Source organism: Pleurodeles waltl, chromosome 8, assembly GCF_031143425.1.
Source record: "Pleurodeles waltl isolate 20211129_DDA chromosome 8, aPleWal1.hap1.20221129, whole genome shotgun sequence".
In the NCBI taxonomy this organism is placed as follows: Eukaryota; Metazoa; Chordata; class Amphibia; order Caudata; family Salamandridae; genus Pleurodeles; species Pleurodeles waltl.
In genome coordinates, this window is record NC_090447.1 from 60,268,574 (window position 1) to 60,291,650 (window position 23,077).

A 23,077-nucleotide genomic window follows, 5' to 3' on the forward strand; every position below is an offset into this window, starting at 1 on the left:
AGTTTCTAGTTTTGAGGATGAAACATCAGCTTATATAAAGCTCAGTAACAAACACATGTTCCTACTTTCTAAGAAGAAGCAGATGAATCAATCAGGCAGGTTTATAGACTCTTTGTTGGGCATAGCAATTCCCCTAAATTCTAGCTTATTACATGCCCAAAAGATGTTCATGGTACCCCACTATTAGATGAAACAGTTCTGGGAATCTAGGTAGGATGAATGGGACATTAGGAAAAAGTAAATACAGCACCTAGATGATCGGTTTAAATACACTTTGAACTACACAGATTTAAAAGCTTATGACAAAGCCAATCTCTGCTCACCATTCTTCATAATCTTTTAGAATATTATTGTCAAGGTCTTGATGAAAGAAATAGGTTGCCTGTACTTGCCCCTGACTCTAAAAAACGACGTTGTTCAAAATAAAGACCTAGCTTTATGTCTAATGTTTGTACAGATGGTGCCCCCATAACTGAATTTTAAAATACCATTGTACAAGTGAATATCATATTTTTTAGTTAGCATTTAATATTTCATTGTTGTAGTAAATTTTATTTCAGTGCTGTTTGGATTGGGAAACTGTTTTGAAAATAAACATTTTAACCACTTTTCTGGCATCTTTAAAAAACATCTCTCTATTTAACCTTAAAGGTGTACAAAATATTCATACTTGAAATTCAGATTTCTAATATTAATTTCTACATATAGCATTACACCAAAATTTGCCTTACACACTTTCCACTTTTGAGAAAAGGTGTAAGCTGCTTCAGCTAAGCTTCTTGTACAACATATTTTTCTTTTGTGTATTTCATAACAAAAAAGTTGTTTGAATATAGTCTGAGAAAAATTCTAAATATCATTCCATTGGTCATTTTACTGAAACATTATTTCCAATGCTCGTAGTATGTAAGGGTATTCTGAACCTGTATTTTGTTATAGTTTATCTTTTATTTGTATAGGAGCATGGCTAGTGAGGCAGTACTGTCAAACACTGTAGCCTTGTCACACAGTGCTACCCAGTGAGTTCCATCCATTTAGTGTGGACCTGTTGTCAAAACAAGAGTTAACAGCTGTTCCATCCTTATTTCAACATATAGGACCAGATGTATCAAATATTTTTGTGATTGCAAAAATGCATTTTGGCATGTATCAAGTCCAATTTGTATATCAGTAACTTGTTACTGAATAGAAAATTGGATTTACGACTACATACTGATTCAGTATTAGAAAGGGGCGTGTCAAGGGAGTCCTTTCCTAATACCGAATTGCAGAGGTATGTATGATTGTTTTGTGAATGTGGTCACAAAACAATCGCAGTTAACAACAATTTCAAATTGGTGCTAATCCATTTGCTAAGTAGAAGAAGGTCCCTTTGTGAATGCATGCCAAAAAATGTTTTAAGAGCAGGCAGTGGTCCCACGGACCACTTCCTACTCTTAAAAAATGAAAGTAAAATGGGCAGCTTTAAAAAAAAAAAGATTGCTTTATTTAAAAACAAACACAGACATGGCGGTCTGCTGAGCCCAGCAGGGCACCATCCCTGTGATTATAGCCATGCGCAATGGGTCACAAATTGCGACCTACCTCATGAAAATTAATGAGGTAGGTCCATTTGCGAGCCCTTGTGAATCGTTATATGAAACTCCTGGAGTTTCAAACATTCCAATAGCGATTACTTAATTGTGATTCGTACAAAAATCACAATTTGGTAATCGCTATTAGAAATCATGATAGATCTGGCCCATAGTGTTTCAATGACAAAAATGCCAAAAAGGTATTTCTTGGCATATTTATGTTTGCTTAAGAAATCACAAACCTAAAATGTGTTCATTTATACAATATTTTAAAGATAATCAAACAAAATCTGTCAGACATAATTAATTTAGATGATACTGTGAAATGCAGAGAATACAAGCGTATTCATTTGTCAACAGGGGTTGTGTAAGACATATTTCAGATTTCTATTTTTGATCAAGTTGTACTGGTTGGCATCTTCCATAACGTGACTCAAATTAATTCAAACAACACGTACACCACCCAATATCTTTCTCTTGACATAATAACTACAGTGTACTGCAGGTGCTTTCCTGTTATGGAAGCAAATTCTAGATATTCTCAAATAAAATACCTAAATTCAGAGCTGATTAAATAAAGGTTTGCAGGAATCACATCCCCTTTGTAGCACACCACTGTGTAGGTGATGTTGTAGTTTCTGAAAGTAAAAGTGCTTGAACTAACTGCTAAAAGATGTGTTATTGACAAAACATATGATAATAGGTTTTAGTGGTTGTCATAAGAACATATTTTGTTGCTGGGTTAATCCTGTCTCAACATGAATGAGAAACATATTCAAAGTGACGCTTTCAACAGCGTACTTGATGTTTGATAGTTGTAAAGCTTCAACGTGCACCAGTTTGATGCATGGTGACACTTTTACTCTTGTAACAAATAAGCTACAAGACAATATCACCACTTTATATTGTTCAACTTCGACACTGATGAGACACAACTTGTCTTTGTTGTGGCAAGATTAATTCATGAGTCAATGCTGTTGATTAGTACTTAGTTCCAAGAAGGTAAAAAGGCTGTGGGGTAAGCTCGTATAAGCATGTTCTTTGTGGCTCTGTTCTGAATTGGGGAACATTTTTTGTGACTGGACTAGGTGGCCTATGTGGCCTAGATGCTTTTCACTTTGATTTTGTACCTGTGCTTTATTTGTACAGAAGAACCGCTTCCTCTTTAGGCTGCTTGTTCATTCATTCACTGACCACAAATGTCACAGATCCCACCACATCCTTGGTGATGTTTGTGGCAGCTGCATTAGAGTTGGACTTTACACTTCCACATACTTTCATATCCCTTTCAGCTCAGACACACTAATTTTATCACCGTCTTCTAGGGCTTTCTTTAATTTAGATGTGATCCACTTGTCATACACAGCTCTGTACACTGCTAAAGCATTATGCAACGTTACCGCTATTGATGATGTTTTGATGGTTCTGTGGTAACTTTTGTTATAAGCATCTATAAACAACTCTAATACATCAACATAGTGGTATGTGTCTTAAGTTGTAAAATATCTTTACCTGCCCTCTTGACTGAATACCATCTGTCCACCTAGCAGTCATCTCTGTACATTGAAATGAACACTGTGGCAGTTCCAGTCAATATACAAAACATTCAGTGAATGGATACTGTAGGTTTTGGCAACTGTTCACCAAGCATTTCCTTGTTGGGAGTTTGCTTAAGAAAAGAACAAAAAAACATACTTCATTATTTCTGTCCCTCTCTACTAGGATGGACTGTCTATACTAAATAGCGTGAATGGTGTAATGGTCTTCCTCTGACTGCCTTATTCCTTTGGCTAACCGATGAAAGTGTTCCATCAGTTAAGCCAGCAGGCTATCCATCAATTGAAAACTTACGGTGTCTCCATCTCTAAATTACATGAGCAGACCTATGGTTTGGCAAACTGGGTATTCCAACACATTTGCAACAGACTACCCTGTCAACCTGTAAATCGGGTTCTTTGTCATGAAATAACTATGGGCCTGAGTTAGATTTTGGCAGACCGGATACTCCATCACAACGGTGATGGATACCCTGCCCACCGAAATATAAATCCCATTATATCTTATGAGATTTACATTTCGGTTGACGGGCTATCTGTCACCGTTGTGATGGAGTAACCCTTCTGCTGAAATCTAAATCAGGCCATATATTTTAATATTGAACAACGTATTATATTTATTTGTTGTTATAAAAGTATCCTAACCAGTCACTTGCAAGTAAATGTACTCTCAAACCAATCAAAATGATCGCAGGGAAACAAAGTTCTGTTTATCTCAACTGTGAAGGTTGTGAAGTGATAATGTTTTAACAGCTCACTAGAATGTGACTCACTAGAATGTGACTCTAACAGCTTTTGTCGCTGCTGTTACACAACTTAATTATTATGTTGCCACAAAAAAACCTGCCCACTTAACTTGCTAAGCATATACGCTACATAAAGTAAATAGCATGGTACGAAATGTGTAAATATGGTATGTGCAAATATTTTTAACTCCAAAATGTTTGAAACCACTGTGTACGAAAGTGGATTATTAATTAATGTGCATGGTAGTCCATCTTAAGAAATACCGCCAAAAACATGATACAGTAAAACACAGTTTCAAACTGTGTAAAGTATTTGGCAGTAACGCAATGTTTAAAAATGTTAAACACAACACAATAAAATCCCACAACCAATTTGAAAAAAAAAATAGAGAAAAATGTAATCTGTAAAATGACTAGTGGCGGGTGGTAAATTCCCCTCCCTGGGCAGAGTTTTGCCACTCTGTGCTCTGCTAGGAGCATGGAGTTTGCCAAAAACTCCTCCAACCGCTGATTAGTGGAGTTTACCACCCCAAAGGAGGGTAATATGGTCATGTGGCCAATATTGGAACTTGAGTACAGTAAAGATCATGCCTTTTTTCTTTCTTTGCATTGATCATCAGTGCATTTAGTCAAGGAATACAACAGGTTTTCTTCAAAGCCTGCCTACTGTGCTGACAGGCTAGCAGAGCAGTACTTAGGGGGTCATTCTGACTCCCGCCGGCTGCGGTAACCGCAGGGCCGGCGGGAGCCGCCGAATGACCGCACCGCGGTCAAATGACCGCGGCGGCCATTCTGGCTTTCCCGCTGGGCTGGCGGGCGACCGCCAGAAGGCCGCCCGCCAGCCCAGCAGGAAAGCGCCTTCAACGAGGAAGCCGGCTCCGAATGGAGCCGGCGGAGTTGAAGGCGTGCGACGGGTGCAGTGGCACCCGTCGCGATTTTCAGTGTCTGCTTTGCAGACACTGAAAATCTTAGTGGGGCCCTGTTAGGGGGCCCCTGCAGTGCCCATGACATTGGAAAGGCACTGCAGGGGCCCCCAGGGGCCCCACGACACCCGTTACCGCCATCCTGTTCCTGGCGGTGAAAACCGCCAGGAACAGGATGGCGGTAAGGGGGTCGGAATCCCCATGGCGGCGGAGGATTCCCTAGGGCAGCGGGAAACCGGCGGGACACCGCCGGTTTCCCGTTTCTGACCGCAGCTGTACCGCCGCAGTCAGAATGCCCATGGATGCACCGCCAGCCTGTTGGCGGTGCATCCGCGCCACTCTGCCCTGGCGGTAGTCAACCGCCAGGGTCAGAATCAGGCCCTTAATTTGTTAAAGGGAAAACAACAGTATCTTTATAATAAGCATGCTCATAACATCAAACAGTGTCTTTAGTTTTGCAACAGACCCATTTCAGACCATAAAATCCATATGCTGCTTCTGACTTTGTAAATTTGCTCAGCCCCCTTGGAGAAAAACAAATCACAGACACAGGCTGCACACGACTGAGTCATTTGCTGTGTACAGCAACTCAAAACAAATGCAGACAAATAGGCAATGTTTGCTCAGTTTGGAGTGAATGTGCTGTGTTGCACCAGAGTGGAAAGAGGCCCCCACCCCTCCCCTCCCAGGTCTTTGCAGAAGTGGATACATTACAGAGCAGAAAGGAGTCAATTATTAAACTCCACTGCAGGGAAGCCCCTGTGATGTCCAACCCCATGGAAAGTAATACTGAACATTTTTACAAGTGGAGGGAGGACTGCTGCAGGGGAGACAGTGCAACAGAAGCGCACATGCAATACCACAAGGGACAGAGGCTGTCAGAGCTCCGTCTTTTACAGTTGGGTCCCACTCACAGTGTGTTTTAGGAGATAGGGGAAGAGCACTTCAATAATGCCAAGAGGAGCCGTACCACTTTAATAAAACCAGGCTGGCTTGAATGGACACATTCTTACAGACTTCGCCTACATCCAGACCCATACCTCGAGATAGCACTGTGGCCAGGACTGGTTTTGTAAGACTAGCCAGATGGGTGCAGGATAGCAGAAGCCCACACTGGCCCGGGGTGGCTTCTTTCATCAGGGCCCAGGACATTGTTCACAAGCAGGGAAGACTACTCTTTCCAGGGCACTCTCATCTGAAATCCTCAGAGTTGGCTGAACTTGGGATAGTGTAAATGGTCCAAGTTTATGGGGGGGGGTGCTTGTGTTGTGGTGGGGGAACGAAGGCCTGATCACCGAGGCCAGGAGAGACTATTATGTTGCTTTTGTGGAGACTTCTTGGTTAGAAGGAGGCCCTCCCTGCTAGGGGCTATCTCTCTCATATTTTCTGTCACTTCCCCTTCTCTGCCCTCCATCTCTAAGAATATTTTATTGTACCACCAGGACACATTTTGTAAAGGTTTTCCTGCATGGGCCTAGAAACAATAAAAATGAAGCTGACCATTGGCAGTGATGTACTCTGACCCAATCAATAAGATCATTTGCTGAGGTCTAACCATTGAGGATGTTTTGTTGCACAGGACCGATCATTGATCAAGTGTGGTACTGATTGTAAATGTCATGATAGAGTATGTTTTGAAGCTGAAAGCTGTTTACTGGGTATATTTTGTTAAAGTTTGTCAATGACTGATCATGCTTGAACCTTAACTGGGAATGTTTTGTTTTTGATTACAAATGACTGAGCTGATCATGCTTCTGAGGAGAGGTTTGTTTACTGAGAATTTATGTTAATGAAGGTCAATGAACATGCTTTGGCACAGAGGGCCCTTTACTAAGATTTTAGTTTTTACCAATTTTGAGTGACTGAACATGCTTTGGTGTGGAGGGCCATTCACAGAGAATGTTTTGATTCCCAGGACCAATCACTGAACATACTTTGATACCCCTGAGAGATATGCCACAGGGTGTTGCAGTAGAAAACAGTGCTTAAGCATGTTTTTTGTACAGTAGCAATTATTGTGAATGCTTTAGTGAAGGCATGTGAATGGACATTCCTGAACATTCTGAGCTCTTTGATGAACCGGTATGACCCTGTGATCATTCATCCTTTGTGCACAAGATTCTTTTCTGAGTATGTACTGAAAACTTGCATATCCTTCTCACTTCTTGGTGACTGACTGCACTAGGACAGTCTAAGTGTGCTATTAATGTGTTTTGTGACATTAAACTCCTTTCCAACCATCCTCCAGTCTCTTTCACCTGAATCTCACAACTGACACTCCGCAACCCATGGGGAGACAACCCTGAACACATGGGATCCTTCAAGAGAAGACTGCTCTCTGCCTCTCATCAGAGGCAAGAATGCACAAGGCAGGTCACAGGGTCGAGGCCACTCATGACAACAAACAAATCATTAATGTGGAAAGCCACAGGCCTTGTCCTGTTAGTTTTCTGATCTTAATCCTGTGCAGGGAGGGTGGCAGCAGAAAGGTACAGCTAGACGTCCCCCTTCTCTATCACTCTCCACCCTGTTTCACTCATTCTCATCTCCTATAAACAAGATTTTTCTATTAATCACACTACTGTAGAGGTTCTGCATACCTTTGCTTATATTATGCTAGACCGAAATTTAAAGAACTCAGCTCATAGATGAAAAAAACTTATATGGCATTTCAACCAAAATCTGTTAAATTCTGCTCAGATTGTGATCTGGCCAGCTCCTCCTCCCTTACCCTCGTTATTTATTTCACTCCTTCCTTGTTTTCTCTGTATTCCTTTTTCTCTCCCCAATCTTTGTAGATCCCCCCAACGGCCTTTGAAATGTAAGTGTCAGGCCCTCCACCCTTCCAGCCCAGGAAGATTCATTCAATATGCAGATGAATGCAGATGAGAAGGAGGGGTTCATTCCGACCCGCCGCGGTATGGACCACCACAGAAAGGGCGGTCCGACCGCCCCCATTCTGACCATAGCGGAGCTGCCACAGTCCAACCGCAAACACCGCCAGGCTGCAGCTCAATTACAAGTCCCCATCCGCCAGCCTTTCCATGACGGTGAACACTAAGGACCACCTTAGGGGTGACATATGTAGAAAAAGGGGAGTTTCAGGCTTGGCAAGTACTTTTAAATGCCAAGTCAAAGTAGCAGTTAAACCTCACACACAGGCCTTGCAATGGAGGGCCTGAGACATGGTTAAGGGGCTACTTATATGCGTGGCGCAATCAGTGCTGCAGGCCCACTAGTAGCATTGAATTTACAGGCCCTGGGCACATGTAATGAACTTTACTAGGGACCAATAAGTAAATCAAATATGCCAATTGGGTATGAACCAATGTTACCATGCTTAAGGTAGAGAGCATATGCACTTTAGCACTGGTTAGCAGTGGTAAAGTGTGCAGAGCCCTAAGACCAGCAAAAACAGTGTCAGAAAAGTGGAGGGAGACAGGCAAAACGTTAGGGGATGACCAACCTACGGCTGTAAGGTCTAACAGTCACCGACAATTGTGAGAGCCCCTACTGTTAGCTCTGGTAGCCTTTGAGTGTGGGGGGGTCTCTGGTACTCTGAAAGTAGCTGTGAGTCCTGCCACGCCTGTAGATTGTCTGTTAGGCAATGACCTCGAGCACACTACCTGGAGGGAGGTAGAGCTAAGGTGTCATTTGGAGATGTTGGGATTGCCTTAGTGGGTCTGCATTGCCACTAGGTCCAGGGCTACCCAGGAGGGGCGTCAAAAGCGACTGCTGCCTGGAAAAATGGCCCAGACAGCTGCCAAGGAGAGGGGCGTGGGAAACCAGTCCCATAATATCCCGCAGTGGATGATGAGGTTCTTGAGGAGGAGGCCACTGAGCCAACTGGGGAGGACATTGTTGCAGTAACCTACCTGAGCTTGTTGGCTGGCAAGTTGAGGGTGGGCCAACCAGGGAAGAATTCTGCAAAGTGCAGAAAGAGTGTCCCACTCTTCTGGGCTTTAAGGAAACATGCCTCAGCCCAAGCAACAGGTGAAGCCTCTGGGGATCACCTTATCTAATGGGAGAATTATCTCCTTTACAGTGAGCCTAAGGTACCGGAGGCTGGGGTAGCACATGTGCTGATGGTCCCCCAGTGTTACCGAGCCTTCCTACTGGGCCCGACGTACAATGTTCCCCTGGCAGGACATTTAGGAAAAGACAAGACATTTGCCAGGCTTGTCACGCACTTCGAATGGCCCTGAATGCAGATAGCCTCAGATGCATTTTGTAGTTCCTGTCCTACCTGCCAGGCCAGTGGGAAGACAGAAAAAGGCTCAAGGACCCCTGATCCCACTCCTGTCATTATCACCCCCTTTGAAAGAGTTGGCATCAACGTCATTGGCCCATTTGAACCCAAAACTGCCCAAGGCAACAGGTTTATCATAGTTTTGGTGGACCATGCCACCCGCTACCCATAGGCAATCCCTCTGAGGACGGTGACTGCACCGGGGGTGACCAGAACTCTGATGTGGACCTTTACCCTTGTGGGATCCCCAAAGGAGATTGTGTCTGACAGAGGCACACATTTCATGTCTGCATACATGAAGTCCATGTGGGATGTGTGTAGGGTGACCTACAAGTTCACCACATCCTAGTATCCTCAGTCCAATGGTCTTTTGGAGAGATTCAACAAGACCTTGAAGGGTATGAGCACAGGCATCCCTGAGGCCATGAGGCGTAAGTGAGACATCCTCTTGCCATGCCTTCTCTTTGCTTATAGAGAAGTACTCCAGAAGGTGTTAGGGTTCAGTGCATTTGAGATTCTCTATGGGTACCTCTCAGCATTGTGAATGAGGGGTGGGAAAAAGCTCCCATGGCACCACCTCAGGATGTGGTCAGCTACATGCTGGCCCCCTGCAACCAGATGCACCAGTTCTGAAAAAAGGCCAAGAGCAACCTAGAGGCCAGTCAAGAGGTTATGAACTGCTGGTGTGACCAGAAGGCCACCCTGGTGGAGCTTCTGGCTGGAGACAAAGTATGGGTGATGGACCCAGTGGAGCCTAGAGCTCTCCAGAACCACTGGACTGGATCATATGAGATAAAGGAGAATAAAGAGGAGACCGCTTATTTAGTGGACCTCCAGTTCCCTAGGAACCCCCTAAGGGTGCTCTCTGTGAATAGACTGAAGCCTCATTTTGAGAGGACTGAAGTCAACATGCTTCTGGTGACAGATGAGGGTGTGGAGAAGTAAGCGAACCTCTCCCCAACCTCCTCTCTGCCCAAGAATGTGATGGGTTAGTGGAGAGTTTCAATCTTGCTGACTCCCTGAACCTGGACCAGCGAGGGCACTGCTACCAGCTGTTGGAACAGTAGTCCTACCTGTTTTTCATCACCTCTGGACTCACACACTTGTGTGTACATGATATTGACACAGAGACAGACCCCCAGTAAAGAATAACACTTACACATTGCCAGACAGGGTGAAGGCCATTATCAAGGTTAAAGTTGCCAAGATGCTGGCTCTAGGGGTAATTGAGAAATCCTGCAGTCCCTGGTCCAGCCCTGTGGTGTTGGTACCAAAGGCTACCCCACCTGGTGTCAAGCCAGAACTAAGGTTCTGCGTGGATTACCGGGGTCTCAATCCAGGCACTAAAACTGACGCTCACCCCATCCCCTGACTTGATGAGCTCATAGACAGGCTAGGTGATGCCAAATTCCTAAGTAACTTTGATCTCACATCAGGGTGATAGCAGATTGCCTTGACTGAGGGGGCTAAGGAGAGATCTGCTTTTTCAACTCCTAAGGGACATTACCAGTTGAGAGTGATGACCTTTGGTTTTAAAAATGCCCCTGCTACCTTCCAGCGATTGGTTAACGGGGTCCTGGCTGGTAAGTATGCGCTCTGCACCACCTATCTAGACGACATCGCCATCTACAGTTCCAGCTGGGAGAAACACCTACTCCACCTCCGGCAACAGGCAGGCCTGACCATCAAGGGCAGTCCATGCCAGATTGGGCAGGGTTCTGTGGTGTACTTGGGACACCTAGTAGGTGGTGGCAAGGTGCAGCCCCTCCAGGCCAAGATTGAGTTAATCCCTGCCTGGCAACCATTTAGAACCCAAACAGAGGTGAGATCCTTCCTAGGCCTCACTGGGTACTAGCGTAGATTTGTTAAGGGTTATGGCACCATGGTGGCACCCTTAACAGAACTAACTTCAAAAAAGCAGCCTAGGTTGGTGATTTGGACAGAGGCTTGTCAGACTCCCTAAAGGAAGCCATGTGCATGACACCCATGCTCAGAACCCCTGACTACTCCAAGGAGTTCATCGTGCAGACAGACACTTTAGAACAGGGCATAGGGGAAGTTCTAGCACAGCTGAATGAGGAAGACCTAGACCAAACAGTAGCTTTTATTAGCAGAAGGTTGTTACCACAGGAACAGAGGTGGAGTGCTATAGAGAGTGAATCATTTGCTGTGGTCTGGGCACTGAAGACGTTGAGACTATACCTATTTGGGACTCATTTTTGGGTTCAGACAGAACATAGGCCCCTCAAATGGCTCATGCAGTTGAGGGATAAAAATCTTAAACTCTTGAGGTGGTCCATCTCCCTACAAGGAATGGACTTTACGGTGGAGCATCGCCCGGGGACTGACCGCACCAATGCTGATGGTCTCTCCAGATTCTTCTGCCTTAGTAATGAGAGCTCCCAGGGGGTTGGGTAGCTCTCCCCACTTTCAGCTGGGGGGACACATGTTAGACCTGAAAGCCCTAGGGTGGTCATCCTCAACTTTTTGCCTGCCTCCCTCCACTTTTCTGACACTGTTTTTGCTGGTTTTAGGACTCTACGCACTTTGACACTTCTAACCAATGCTAAGTGCCTATGTTCTCTCCCTTAAACATGGTAACATTGGTTCATCCCTAATTGACATATCTGATTTAATTGTACATCCCTAGTAGAGTGTACTACATGTGCCCAGGGCCTGTAACTTAAAGGCTACTAGTGGGCCTGCATCACCTATGGGGCCTCCCATATAAGTAGCCTCTAAACCATGTCTCAGGCCTGCCATTTCAAGGCCTGTGTGTGCAGGTTCACTGCCACTTCGACTGGCTTTTAAAAGTACTTGCCAAGCCTTAAACTCCCCTTTTTCTAAATGTAAGTTACCCCTAAGGTAGGCCCTATGTAACCTATAGGGCAGTGTGCTATGTAGGTAAAAGGCAGGACATGTACACATGTGTTTTATTTGTCCTGGCAGTGGAAAAATAGTTTTCCACTACTGTGAGGCCTGCTCCTTTCATAGACTAGCATTTCAAAGGCCAGTGGCCTGCCCTCACATAAACGGACTGATAACTCTCCACTGGGACCCTGGCAGACAGGACTGGGCTGAAAGGGGAACTTGTGCACTTCAAAACCACTCTTTGAAGTCTCCCCCTCACAAAGGCATTTTTGGGTTTATAAACTGGGTCTCTGACCCCCACCATCTCAGACACTTCTGGACCTACAGGTGCACCCTGTCAGAGGAGCTGCCTGGCTGCCCAAAGGTTTCACCTGGAATGCTTGGCTGAGAAGGACTGCTGCCCTGTTGTTGCCCTGCTGTCTGCTGGACTCTGACTTGGCTGTAAAGAAGGACTCTGCCTTCCCCAGAAGTGCTCTTCAAGGGCTTGGATTGAGCTTTTCTCCTGTTTCTGAAGTCTCAGGGTCAACAAAGACTTCACCTCTGCAAGAAAGCCTTGTGTGTCAGAAAATCGATGCAAGGCCTGCCAAGAAAGCCTTGTGTGTCGGAAAATCGATGTAAGGCCTGTCAAATCAATGCGAAGCCTGCATTGCGACCGAGAAATTGCCGCACAGCCGACTGGAACAAAGCAGCCTTGACTTCCTGACGGGAAATTAAATGCAGCGCCTACCTTTTGATGGAAAATTAGACGCATTGCCTACCGGATTGATGCAGCGCCTGTGCTTTCTTCAAGCGCATCAAGTATTTTCAACGCTTCGTCCCTGGGCAACAAAATATCATTGCAATGAGGAACCAAGAGTGCACTCCAAAAAATTACGCAACCCCTTCCAGCGTGGAAAGAAATTACACATTGTCTGTGCTGCTTCGGAAAATCCGATGCAACACCTTATTTTTCTATACATTTTCTCCTCTGCGGTCGCCGTGCGTTATTATTTTTGACACATACCAGGTACTGTGTGTAACAAAGAGTCAACTGTTTATTTCAAAGGATTGAGACTCTTTTAAACCTTTTAAAACTGATATTTGAACTTGTGCGTATTGGATCCTTGTTGTTTTGACCTTATTTTATTCAGATAAATATAATATATTTTTTTAAACCTGTGTGGTGTATTTTTGTGGTGCTTTCACTGTGTTACTGTATGATTTATTGCACAAATTATTTACACATTGCCTTCTAAGTTAAGTCTGACTGCTCAGTGCCAAGCTACCAGAGGGTGGGCACAGGATAATTTGGATTGTGTTCTGACTTGCCCTGATTAGGATTGTGGTCGCTACTTGGACAAAGGTGTATACCTGTGCCATCTACAGACCCCATTTCTAACACTGACCTTCATAAATGAAGGAATAAACCATATGCTCATGCTCTTACTTGCTCACCAGGAGACCTATTTTATGTTATAGTTAAAATTAAATATATACATTTATAACATATCTAGTCCTTACTTTAACAAACGCAGAAATCCATCACCAGCAGGGAGCAGTGAAAGTCATGCTAAAAAACTGAGAGATAACTTGCTCCAGCATATTAGTTGTTTTACAACATAATGTGCAGTCATGTATTTTCTAATAGAGAGCTTAATGCATACACGTATAATTCTTGACTTAGCATCATCCCTCACACTGATCTTAGTTCCTTAGGATGAGGATTTTGTGTGCAGTTTACAAAGGGAAATATGATTCCTGTGAATTATAAAAATGTATTGAAATTCATGAAAATATGATTTTCCTCCTTTCATGCTGATGAAACAGTTACTATCAAGGGAACAAATATGAGATATCTCCCTTCAAATTAAATATACAATGACACAAAACAAGACCTATATCACTTATGTGTAGGATAAGAACACATGCCACACTTTTAGGCTACTCTGGCCTGATGTACAGCACCAAACAGCATGGCAGTAGGCCCATTTACTCATTTTAAATACATACCACTGCACACTCAAAATATTCTTGAGAATCACATGTTGTGCAAAACACATTGTTCATAAGTGCAAGACGACCAGCCTTTTTGCAGGTGCCCCCTCACGTTCCCCCTATTTTTGACTTATACTGGTGTTTTCTGACTCTGATTGTGCCCTGAGGGCCAATGTTCTGTTTAAAAATGATATTGTAATTAGGTAAAAATGATCTACTTGTAAGTCCCTAGGTAGGGCATGTGGGTGTATGGGCCCAGTAGACTTAATGCACTTAGGTGTTCACTGCTGTGGCGCCTGCTACCATTTTAAACCTACACTGCCTTGCAGGCTGCTTTTAAAATACAACTATGGCCAAATTTGCCCTAGGAATTCCAACTACTTCCAAAGTCTTAAACTACCTTATTGTTACATATGCCGCCCCAATGGTTTACCCTAGGTGCTTCAAGGGTAGGGTACATTGCAATAATAAACAGGGACATTCTAAAACATTTGGAGAATTTCTGTGAAAAAACTTCATAAGTCGACCGACCCGCTGTCGAGAGCCAAGCCGGCGACATCAAACTCACTGAAAGCTCCAGAGCTCTTCCTGTCAATGATGAGAATCAAAACCTCCCGGAGCTCACCGAGGTCCTGCGCACAACCAAGCCAATGACGATGACTCACAACCCGGCCTACCGAGGAGCTTCGCTCGACGTCAAGAGAAAAATAACCAAAAAAGTGACTACGTGCCAAGGTAAAATTTTGACCAAGGCCTACCGCTCAGAATAGCCAACCTGCATGTGACCAGAGAGTCATGATTGGTGCTTTTCGCTTTTTGGTGCTAGAAAGCAAATTTTATCTTCAAAAATTCATATCTCTTGGACCCTACTTTGGATTTTTGTCGTTTGGTGTCATTTCATAGATACAAATATTTCCTATTTTTATAAATTGGTGATGGATTTTTATTGTGTGTTGTGTTTTACTTATTTATGGTTTTGACGATGTTAAATGCTTTACACACCAGTCTCCTAAGTAACGCCTGTCTGCTTGCAGCCAAGCTACTAAGAGTTAAGCAAGGATTAATTTATTGACAATTCAACTGGACATATTTGTGATTATGGTGTCTTTCCTAGCTATAGGTACCTAATTGTATCTACTAATAAACCACTTCCAACAATGAGACATCCTAGATTAATTTTTCAAAATGCTCAGAAAGTTACACACAAAGTGGATTCAGAGCATTAGACTCCACAATAGTTTATTTTTAGCATCAAGTGAGTGACACTCCCCCACACACACAAAGACACACATGTAATGGGTAGTACTGGAGTTTATTTGCGCTTAATCAAATTATTAATAGTATAGATCAGTGGTTCCCAACCTGTGGTCCAGGGACCCCTGGGAGTCGGCGAAGCCTCCTCAGGGGGTCCTTGACTACTTAGAAAATGAACTCATATTAACAGATTAATAAAGTGTATATAAATAAAGTGCATAAATGTACAGTTAAAAAATTGTAAATGTACTGTAAATCTGAAGGAATTTGAAATTGGAGACTAAAAATTTAATTAGTATCCTCCGACTGATTCATGGGAGCCGTGCAGGTGCATCAAACAGAATATACCATGGAGGATGGGCGGCTTCAATTGAATTTAGAAAAGCTCCAACCTTCCTATTACTTTCAAAATTTTTATTTTTATTTTATTTTTTTCAAAGTAAATAAAAAGTGTTATCATGTGTGTATGTGTTTGATGGAATGCTTGTTTCTGTACTTTTTGTGTATTTTTGGTATAGACATAGGTCACCTGCTTCCATTAATGACTCAGTGGGGGGCCCTGAATTCCAATAATAATTCAGTGGGGGTCCACAGGTTTCAGTAATGATAACGTGGGTGTCCACAGAAGTCAAAAGGTTGGGAACCACCGGACTATAGATTGAGCGATCTCTGGTTCTGTAATACACTGAACAGTGTCATTTTTTCTAAACACATTTTAAACTACTAAACTGTAATTAATTCTAGTTGGAGTAGCAGTGCCCAAAGAGGTAGTGTTGAAAAATGTTCATAACAATACAGTGAGATACTAAATATATCACGATAGTCGTGGCATGCATTAACAGTCTTTGTGAGAAATAGCATTAGTACGAACACTTTTTATTTGTGTTGCAAGGGCGGCCTCCCCTGGCGGCTTTTGATGATGCCCGTAGACTTACGGACTTTAACATCGTCCTTGATGCTTGGAACGTTTTCGATAATGTCTTTACAAATTCAGATCGCTTGATTCATTCAAATGATTGCGTCGCTTTTTTGCCATTTTGCTTATGCATTGTTTTTTTATGTATGATACATTCGTTTGTCATTTTTCGTAATGAGTTTAATTAATGTTGTTTTGATGCCGCTTAAATTCTCTACATGCATTTCCCCGAAAAACCAGTCACGCATTTCCCCCACCCGCTCTTCATTACACTATGGCGAATTGGTATATGTGTAATGAATTTCACGGTAGTGAAAGTGTAAGGTTTTCAAGTGTTCATGTAACAAACAATAATTCACCCATCATAAAAGGCAGCACACTCTATTCACCACTCACATTCTATGACTCTATCCACAGCTACTCAACCGCTGCAGGATTTCATCACCGTTGAAGTTTACTTTCTGCATCCCTCTGTCCATATCCTTTGAGAGATAACATTCCGGATCTGTTTGTTTTTTATGCTGTACACTATTGGATTCAGTGATGAGGGAACAACTAGGAAGACCAACCCCATCATCACGAGAAGAAGAGGCGAAGCATTCCTCCCATACCTGTGAGCCAAGGTCAGTCCAATTAGTGGGATGTAGAACAGCAGAACAACGCAGAGGTGGCTCCCACAGGTGTGCAGTGCCTTCAAGGGTCCCGCCTGCGCGGATGAGCCCAGCACAGTCTTCAGTATCATCCCATAGGACAACACAATGAAGACAGAGTCTAGAAGGTACGTGGCGAGCACCAGGACCAAGCCATAGGTACTATTAATCGTGGTATCCTCACAAGCCAGTTTCATCACATCCGGGTGGTAGCAGAAGCCATGGGAGAGGGTGGTGTTGGCACAGTATGAAAGCCGATTTAGCAAAAAGGGGATAGGGAAATGAATACACACACCTCTGATTACAGCCACCATTCCCAGTCTGTCAACTACTGGCTGCAACACTGAGTTATATCTCAGAGGGTTACATATAGCAACAAGGCGGTCGAAGGCCATGGCCACCAAAAGGGCAGATTCAATTGAGCACAAGGAATGGATACAGAACAGTTGAATAAGGCAGGAATAGAAGTTAATGTTTCTGATATCCAGGCAGAAGACGCTGAGCACTGTGGGAAAGGTGGAGAGGGTCATTCCTAGATCTGTGGCAGCAAGCATAGACAGCAACAGGTACATGGGCTCCGTGAAGCGCTTGTCTGTTCTGGTGATCAACAAAATGAGGCCATTTCCCAGGATGGAGGCAAGGAACAAAAAACACAGGAGAAGAGACATCCAGGTCTTTGCGGAGTCTTCCCCAGGAAATCCCATCAGAAGGAAGGATGGATGCTTGGAACTGCTGACGTTGAATGTGAACATGATGCGCGTGGGAATCACATTGATAGGATGTAGTACTGAAAATGTGCAAAAAGTAAACTTGTATATAAGTAACTAAATTGGTAGGAGCCAAGGAGAAATTTCTGGAAACTACATCACACACTTACTTCACTGACATTCAGCAGCAGACAAAATTACTGTGAGACATTGGGGCATATTTACAAGCCCCTTGTGCCTCCGTGCACCGCCCTAGCTTAACTTTTTTTTTACGCTAAGGAGGCGGTAAGGAGGCCCCCTCCATGCACCATATCTACAAAATGGTGCAATGCATTTGTAACCCCTTGGACCACATTATACCTGCACCAGGCATAATCTATGCAAGGCGGCGTTCCTATGCAGGAAGGCCCAAAAATATGGCACAGTGAAATTTACAAGATTTCACTGTGCCATTTTTTCCATCATTTTTAACGCGTACTCTGGGCAGATTAAATTAAAGTGGCACTTTCATGATAACCTATGGGCCTCCCTGTGCTTTCCTGGACTAGTGCAATAATTGATGGCGCTAATCCAGCAGAACACGACTATAGCGTCATAAATTATGACGCTATTGTGCTAATAGGTGCCATGGTGCACCATATAGTAAATACAGCGCTACCATGGTGACGTTGTGAGGATGCAGGGCGATGCAAGAAAAGTGGCGCATCAGATCTGATGCAACACTTTTTTGTAAATATGCCCCTTTGAGCCAGTCTTACTACAAAGTGGAGCAACTTTGTGCTGGGGCAAAATTTGCAGCGCTTCGCTGTGTCACTTTAGAAATGCAGGGATGCACTGTATTTGTTAAAATAGGGCGCACCCCTGTGTTTCCCCCTGTGATTAATATATCTGCCAGCACCAACACAGGCATCCTTGCCCCATAGAGCAAGGGTGTTTGCGATGAAGGAAATTCTTCTTTATGTGCAGGAAGGTGTCTCTTCCTGCACATAAAACATCTACAATGGTGATTTGGCATTTCTATGTGTGCTGCAGAATGCAGCACACACAGAAGTAGTAAATCATCATCCTACACATAAACAATCATTCATGGTGTTTTGCTCTTTGCCCATATTTACACGGCGGTGTTAAGCCAAAAGAAGAGGCTTAGCACCGTCTTGTCAATGTGGCGCACTGCACAGCAACACTGGAGCAACACAAAAGGTGATGCTCCAGTTGTGCAGGGGCCTTGTAAATCTGACCCCTTATGTTTTGGGTTTGACGATTTATAGCCCAGTCCAGCTGTCCCATGCTGCTTTATCACTCTCTCCTGCTTTCTGCCTTGTGTTACTGCTTTCTCCTCCTTCCCCCCTGTGTCTCTGAGTGCTTTCTCCTTCCTTTTGGCTCTTCTCTACTGCTTTCTCCTTCCATTCCCTCATTTTTCTGCATGCTTTCTCTTTCTTTTTACCTCATTTCTACTGCTTCCACCTTCTTTTCCCTCATTTTTTCTGAGTGATTTTTCCTTCCTTTCCCCCATGTTTCTAATTGCTTTCTCCTGCTTTTTCCTAACTTTTTCACTGTGTACTTTTTTCCCTATTGCCGCTCCTGCCTGCTACCAATTTTCCCACCTAACCCCACCCACGCCCTCCCGCCACCCCCCCTCATCCCAGGCCCTAATTAATGGAGGCCGCAGCACAACCTCAGTGAGCAGGTCGCAGGCCCAGCTCTCCTATGCTGCTGCATAACTCTCTCTTCTGCTTTCTGCCTCATTTTACTGCTTTCTACTCCTCTACCTTGTTCTTCTGAGTGCTTTCTCCTCCTTTTTGCCTCTTTTTCACTACTTTCTTCTCCTCTCACTCTGTTTTTCTAAGTGCTTTGTCCTGTTTTTTGCCTCACTTTTACTACTTTCTCCTTCTGTTCTCTATTTTTCTGAGTACTTTCTCCTGCTTTTGCCTCGTTTTCAGTTTATCCTTTTATTTACTCCTTTGCCACTCCCGCCTTCAGACCATTTTCCTGCCTCCTGCTTAGCCCTGACCACTGCCTCCCAATGCCACACCCTCCTCCCAGGACCTACTTAAGGGAGTGTTGCACGGCCACACAGTGGAGGTGCACAGCAGGTGTTCCACTGGCTCACCAAAGGAAAGCCTGTCTGCCCCCTGTCCGTGCCCAGCTACCAGGACCCCTGGCTCTTCCACCCCATGAAGACACACTGCAGCTAACCTCCAAGCCCTGGACCCCGGATTCACCATCAACCACTGCTGCAGCACATCCCCGTGTACCACCAGAGGACCATTCTCCTGCCAACACTGCTGCCTCACCTTCAGTACTGAAGCAACCAACGACACCAGTGACAGAGCAAATGTGACCGCACCATCTACATTGACTGAGACCACAATGGCACAACTCAAGAGCATCCTACTCAATGCACGTTCACTTAGTAAACATGCCACAGAGGTCTGGGACACAATCTTCTCCCTCAACCTGAACATCAGACATCGCCACCACCATCCCCGAAGGTTACAAGATAACACACCAGGACCAAACCAAGAAGCAAGATCTAGGACATCTATGATGACCCACCCACCCACCTCACTCACTTCCACTGCACCCAAATACTCCACTCCCTGCCAACCCTACACCACTACACCCCCTCAACTCAGAGGGCACCCTCAAGATTATAAAATCAATCTACTCCAGGGCACCCTTGGACCTATGCCCCCACCAGATCTTCACCTGGGCCAGTGCCACCATTGCCGCCCCAACTGTGTTGCACAGTCAACTGCTCCATCAAGGCTGTCCCTTTCCGAGAAGACTGGAAACATGCGGAGATCAACCCTTCATTTAGGAAACCTTCCACAGTCGCAAAGGAACTGAAAACTACAGACGCATGTCTCTGCTCCCATAGCAAGCCAAAGGCATCAAGAAGGCCATCAATGCTCAGCTCACCAAATTCATTGAGACCAACCACATCCTGGACCCCTTCCAATCCAGATTCAGGAGCAACCACAGTACATAGACTGCACTCCTCACAGCCACAGATGACATCTGCACCCTCCTTGACAGTGGCGAAACAGCAGCCCTCATCTTCCTAGATCTCTCTGCCTCCTTCGACACCATCTCCCACACCACTCTCTGCACCAGACTACATGACGTAAATATCCACGCAAGGCCCTTGAGTGGATACACCCCTTCCTCACCGGCCGAACCCAGAAAGTCTGGCTCCCACCATTCACCTCGAAACCGACAGAGACCAGCTGCAGTGTACCCCAGCGCTCCTCCTTGAGCCCCACCCTCTTCAATATCTACATGACCCCACTCGCTAACATCGTCCGATACAATGGTCTCAATATTGTCTCCTATGACAACAATACCCAGTTGATTCTCTCCCTCATTGATGAACCAACAATGTCATGAACAACTTCCATAATGGAATGAAGGCAGTCGCCGCCTGGATGAAGCCTGTCTCAAGCTCAACTCTGACAAGACTGAGTTCCTCATCCTAGGCTCCAACCCCTCCACCTGGGATGACTCCTGGTGGCCCTCAGCCCTTAAGCCCCTCTCCTCACCCACAGACCACGCACGCAACCTCAGCACCATCCTCGACTCCTTGCTCTCTATGGTCTGCCAAGTCAATGTCGTCTAATCATCATGCTTCCACACTCTTCACCTGCTCTGAAAGATCTTCAAATGAATCCTCATCGAGGCAAGAAGAACAGTCACCCAGGCACTCATCAGCAGCAAACTCGACTACAGCAACGCACTCTATGTCGGCATCACCAAGAAACTCCACACAAGACTCCAGTGAATACAGAACGCCACAGCAAGACTCTTCCTGGACATCTCCCACAAAAACCACATCAGCGCACACCTGAGAGGCCTCCGCTGGCTACCGGTCAACAAGAGAATCACCTTCAAGCTCCTCACACATGCATACAAGGCCTTTCACAATATCGGACCTGCCTACTTTAGCCACCAGCTCTCCTTCTACACTCCTATCAGACACCTCCGCTCAGCTCAGCTGGCCCTTGCCTCTTCCCCTAGGATCTGCAAGAACTCAGCTGCAGGAAGATCCGTCTCTTACCTTGCGGCACAGACCTTGAACATGCTGCCTCTCCACCTCAGGCAATCCCTTTCGCTGATCCAGTTCCAAAAGGACCTCAAGACTTAGCTCTACGACTGATCTGCATCCTCCACCCAGTGCCTTAAGACCCACCAAGTGATAAGTTGCACTTTATAAATACCTGATTGATTGATTGACAGAGGTGGAATCGCTAACATCTACAGGGAAACCATCCACTGCACGGCATCCTCTGACAACCCAACACCAGTAATGGAACACTCAACTTCCATCTCCACACAGACAGACAGAAAAAGCACGATCAGAGGCACCCTTGCCTACAGACCACCGGGACCATGCCCCAACTTCTGCATCACCATGCCGGAACTCATTGCCCCCCACACAATGAGTTCCGCACTGCGTTTTTGGCCTTGTAATGCCACTTGAGGATTAAAAACATTATGCTAATTTGGCGCTGGAATGGCGCAAGGTCCTCTTAAATCTGGGCCATAGTCTCTCACAGTAACAATTATCGTATCATTAAAAGCAGTGTTTGCAATGTGACTCTTGGCTTTTGTGCAATACCTTTGCACACTACTTCACACTTAAGTTTCAGTTCTGCACTTTCACTTGAGAGGTTATCCTGCACACAAGATAATCTCTTGGCTAACTCTAATTCCAGGGATTGTAGGTTCTCCACTGTCTGCTTATAATCTTGAAGCAGCAAAGCATTAACCAGCCAGCACAGATACCTACACATATAAATGTTAATAAATCGCACTTACTGTGTGAATTACATTTGTAAATCACCAACCACTCTAGATCGGTCTGTACGTTTCATCGACCAAACAGGGGCGATTCATTATTTTGATGAATCTTGAGTTTGTTGTCTTTAACGTACTTTCTGGTGCTCATGAGTTAACAGGATCGGTCATCACAAAAAACCACACTTTGTTTGGTTATCTTATACCTGATGTGTTGCTTTACTTAAGCCATGAGCTGGAACCTGGTGTGTGACATAAGCTAGCAAGTATCTAGGACCCAAGTGAAGCATGCACTTCAATGTGATGAAAAGAACTGGGAGCCAATGAAGAGTGCCTGAAGACTCACATGTCATCACTTTCTTTAAGCTGGAAGTTGGATCTAAAGATGCATTATGAGCCCTCTGTCACCTGGCCACAACATATTTAGGGAGCAGCAGAACACAAAGCAATGCAGTAATTCAGGTGAGCGTTCACAGGTAGCCCCACTACCAGTGCTTGGATCTTTGGAATCAGCAAAGGCAAACTATGTTTAAGCCAGATGATACTGTAATAGTTGTTTAGTAAGTTCTTACCTTTTGATAAAGTTTTCGCAACATCTATTTCAGCTAAGTTTAGTTATCAAGCAATTAATTAAGCATATAAAGAGTGCAGCAAATCACCTGTGAGGGTCTTGACATGTTGGAAATGTATGCTGCTGGGTGGAAGTATGATCATTTTAACATCCAGGTCTTTAATTCTCTTCTGAATCGATGGAGCGATTATGCAGTCCTAAAGTGCAGGGGGAGGTTGTTCTAAGCCTTGGCTTCCAGGTGCCAGAAGTGGTGTTCTTCGCTGTTGGCTCAACAGATCAGTGAGGTGTC

At 44.6% G+C, this 23,077-nt stretch overlaps 1 protein-coding gene across 1 annotated transcript; it reads right to left on the bottom strand.

Annotated features, from left to right (window-relative positions):
• Nucleotides 1–16,517: 16,517 nt before the first annotated feature.
• Nucleotides 16,518–17,465, bottom strand: LOC138249426 (olfactory receptor 51G2-like). Its single transcript, XM_069203384.1, has one exon. The coding sequence runs from the start codon at nucleotides 17,463–17,465 to the stop codon at nucleotides 16,518–16,520; it is 948 nt and encodes a 315-aa protein (XP_069059485.1).
• Between the last annotated feature and the right edge of the window lie 5,612 nt (nucleotides 17,466–23,077).

Coding starts and splice junctions, on each gene's coding strand:
- LOC138249426 (XM_069203384.1), bottom strand. CDS start 17,465: ATGTTCACATTCAACGTCAGCAGTTCCAAGCATCCATCCTTCCTTCTG.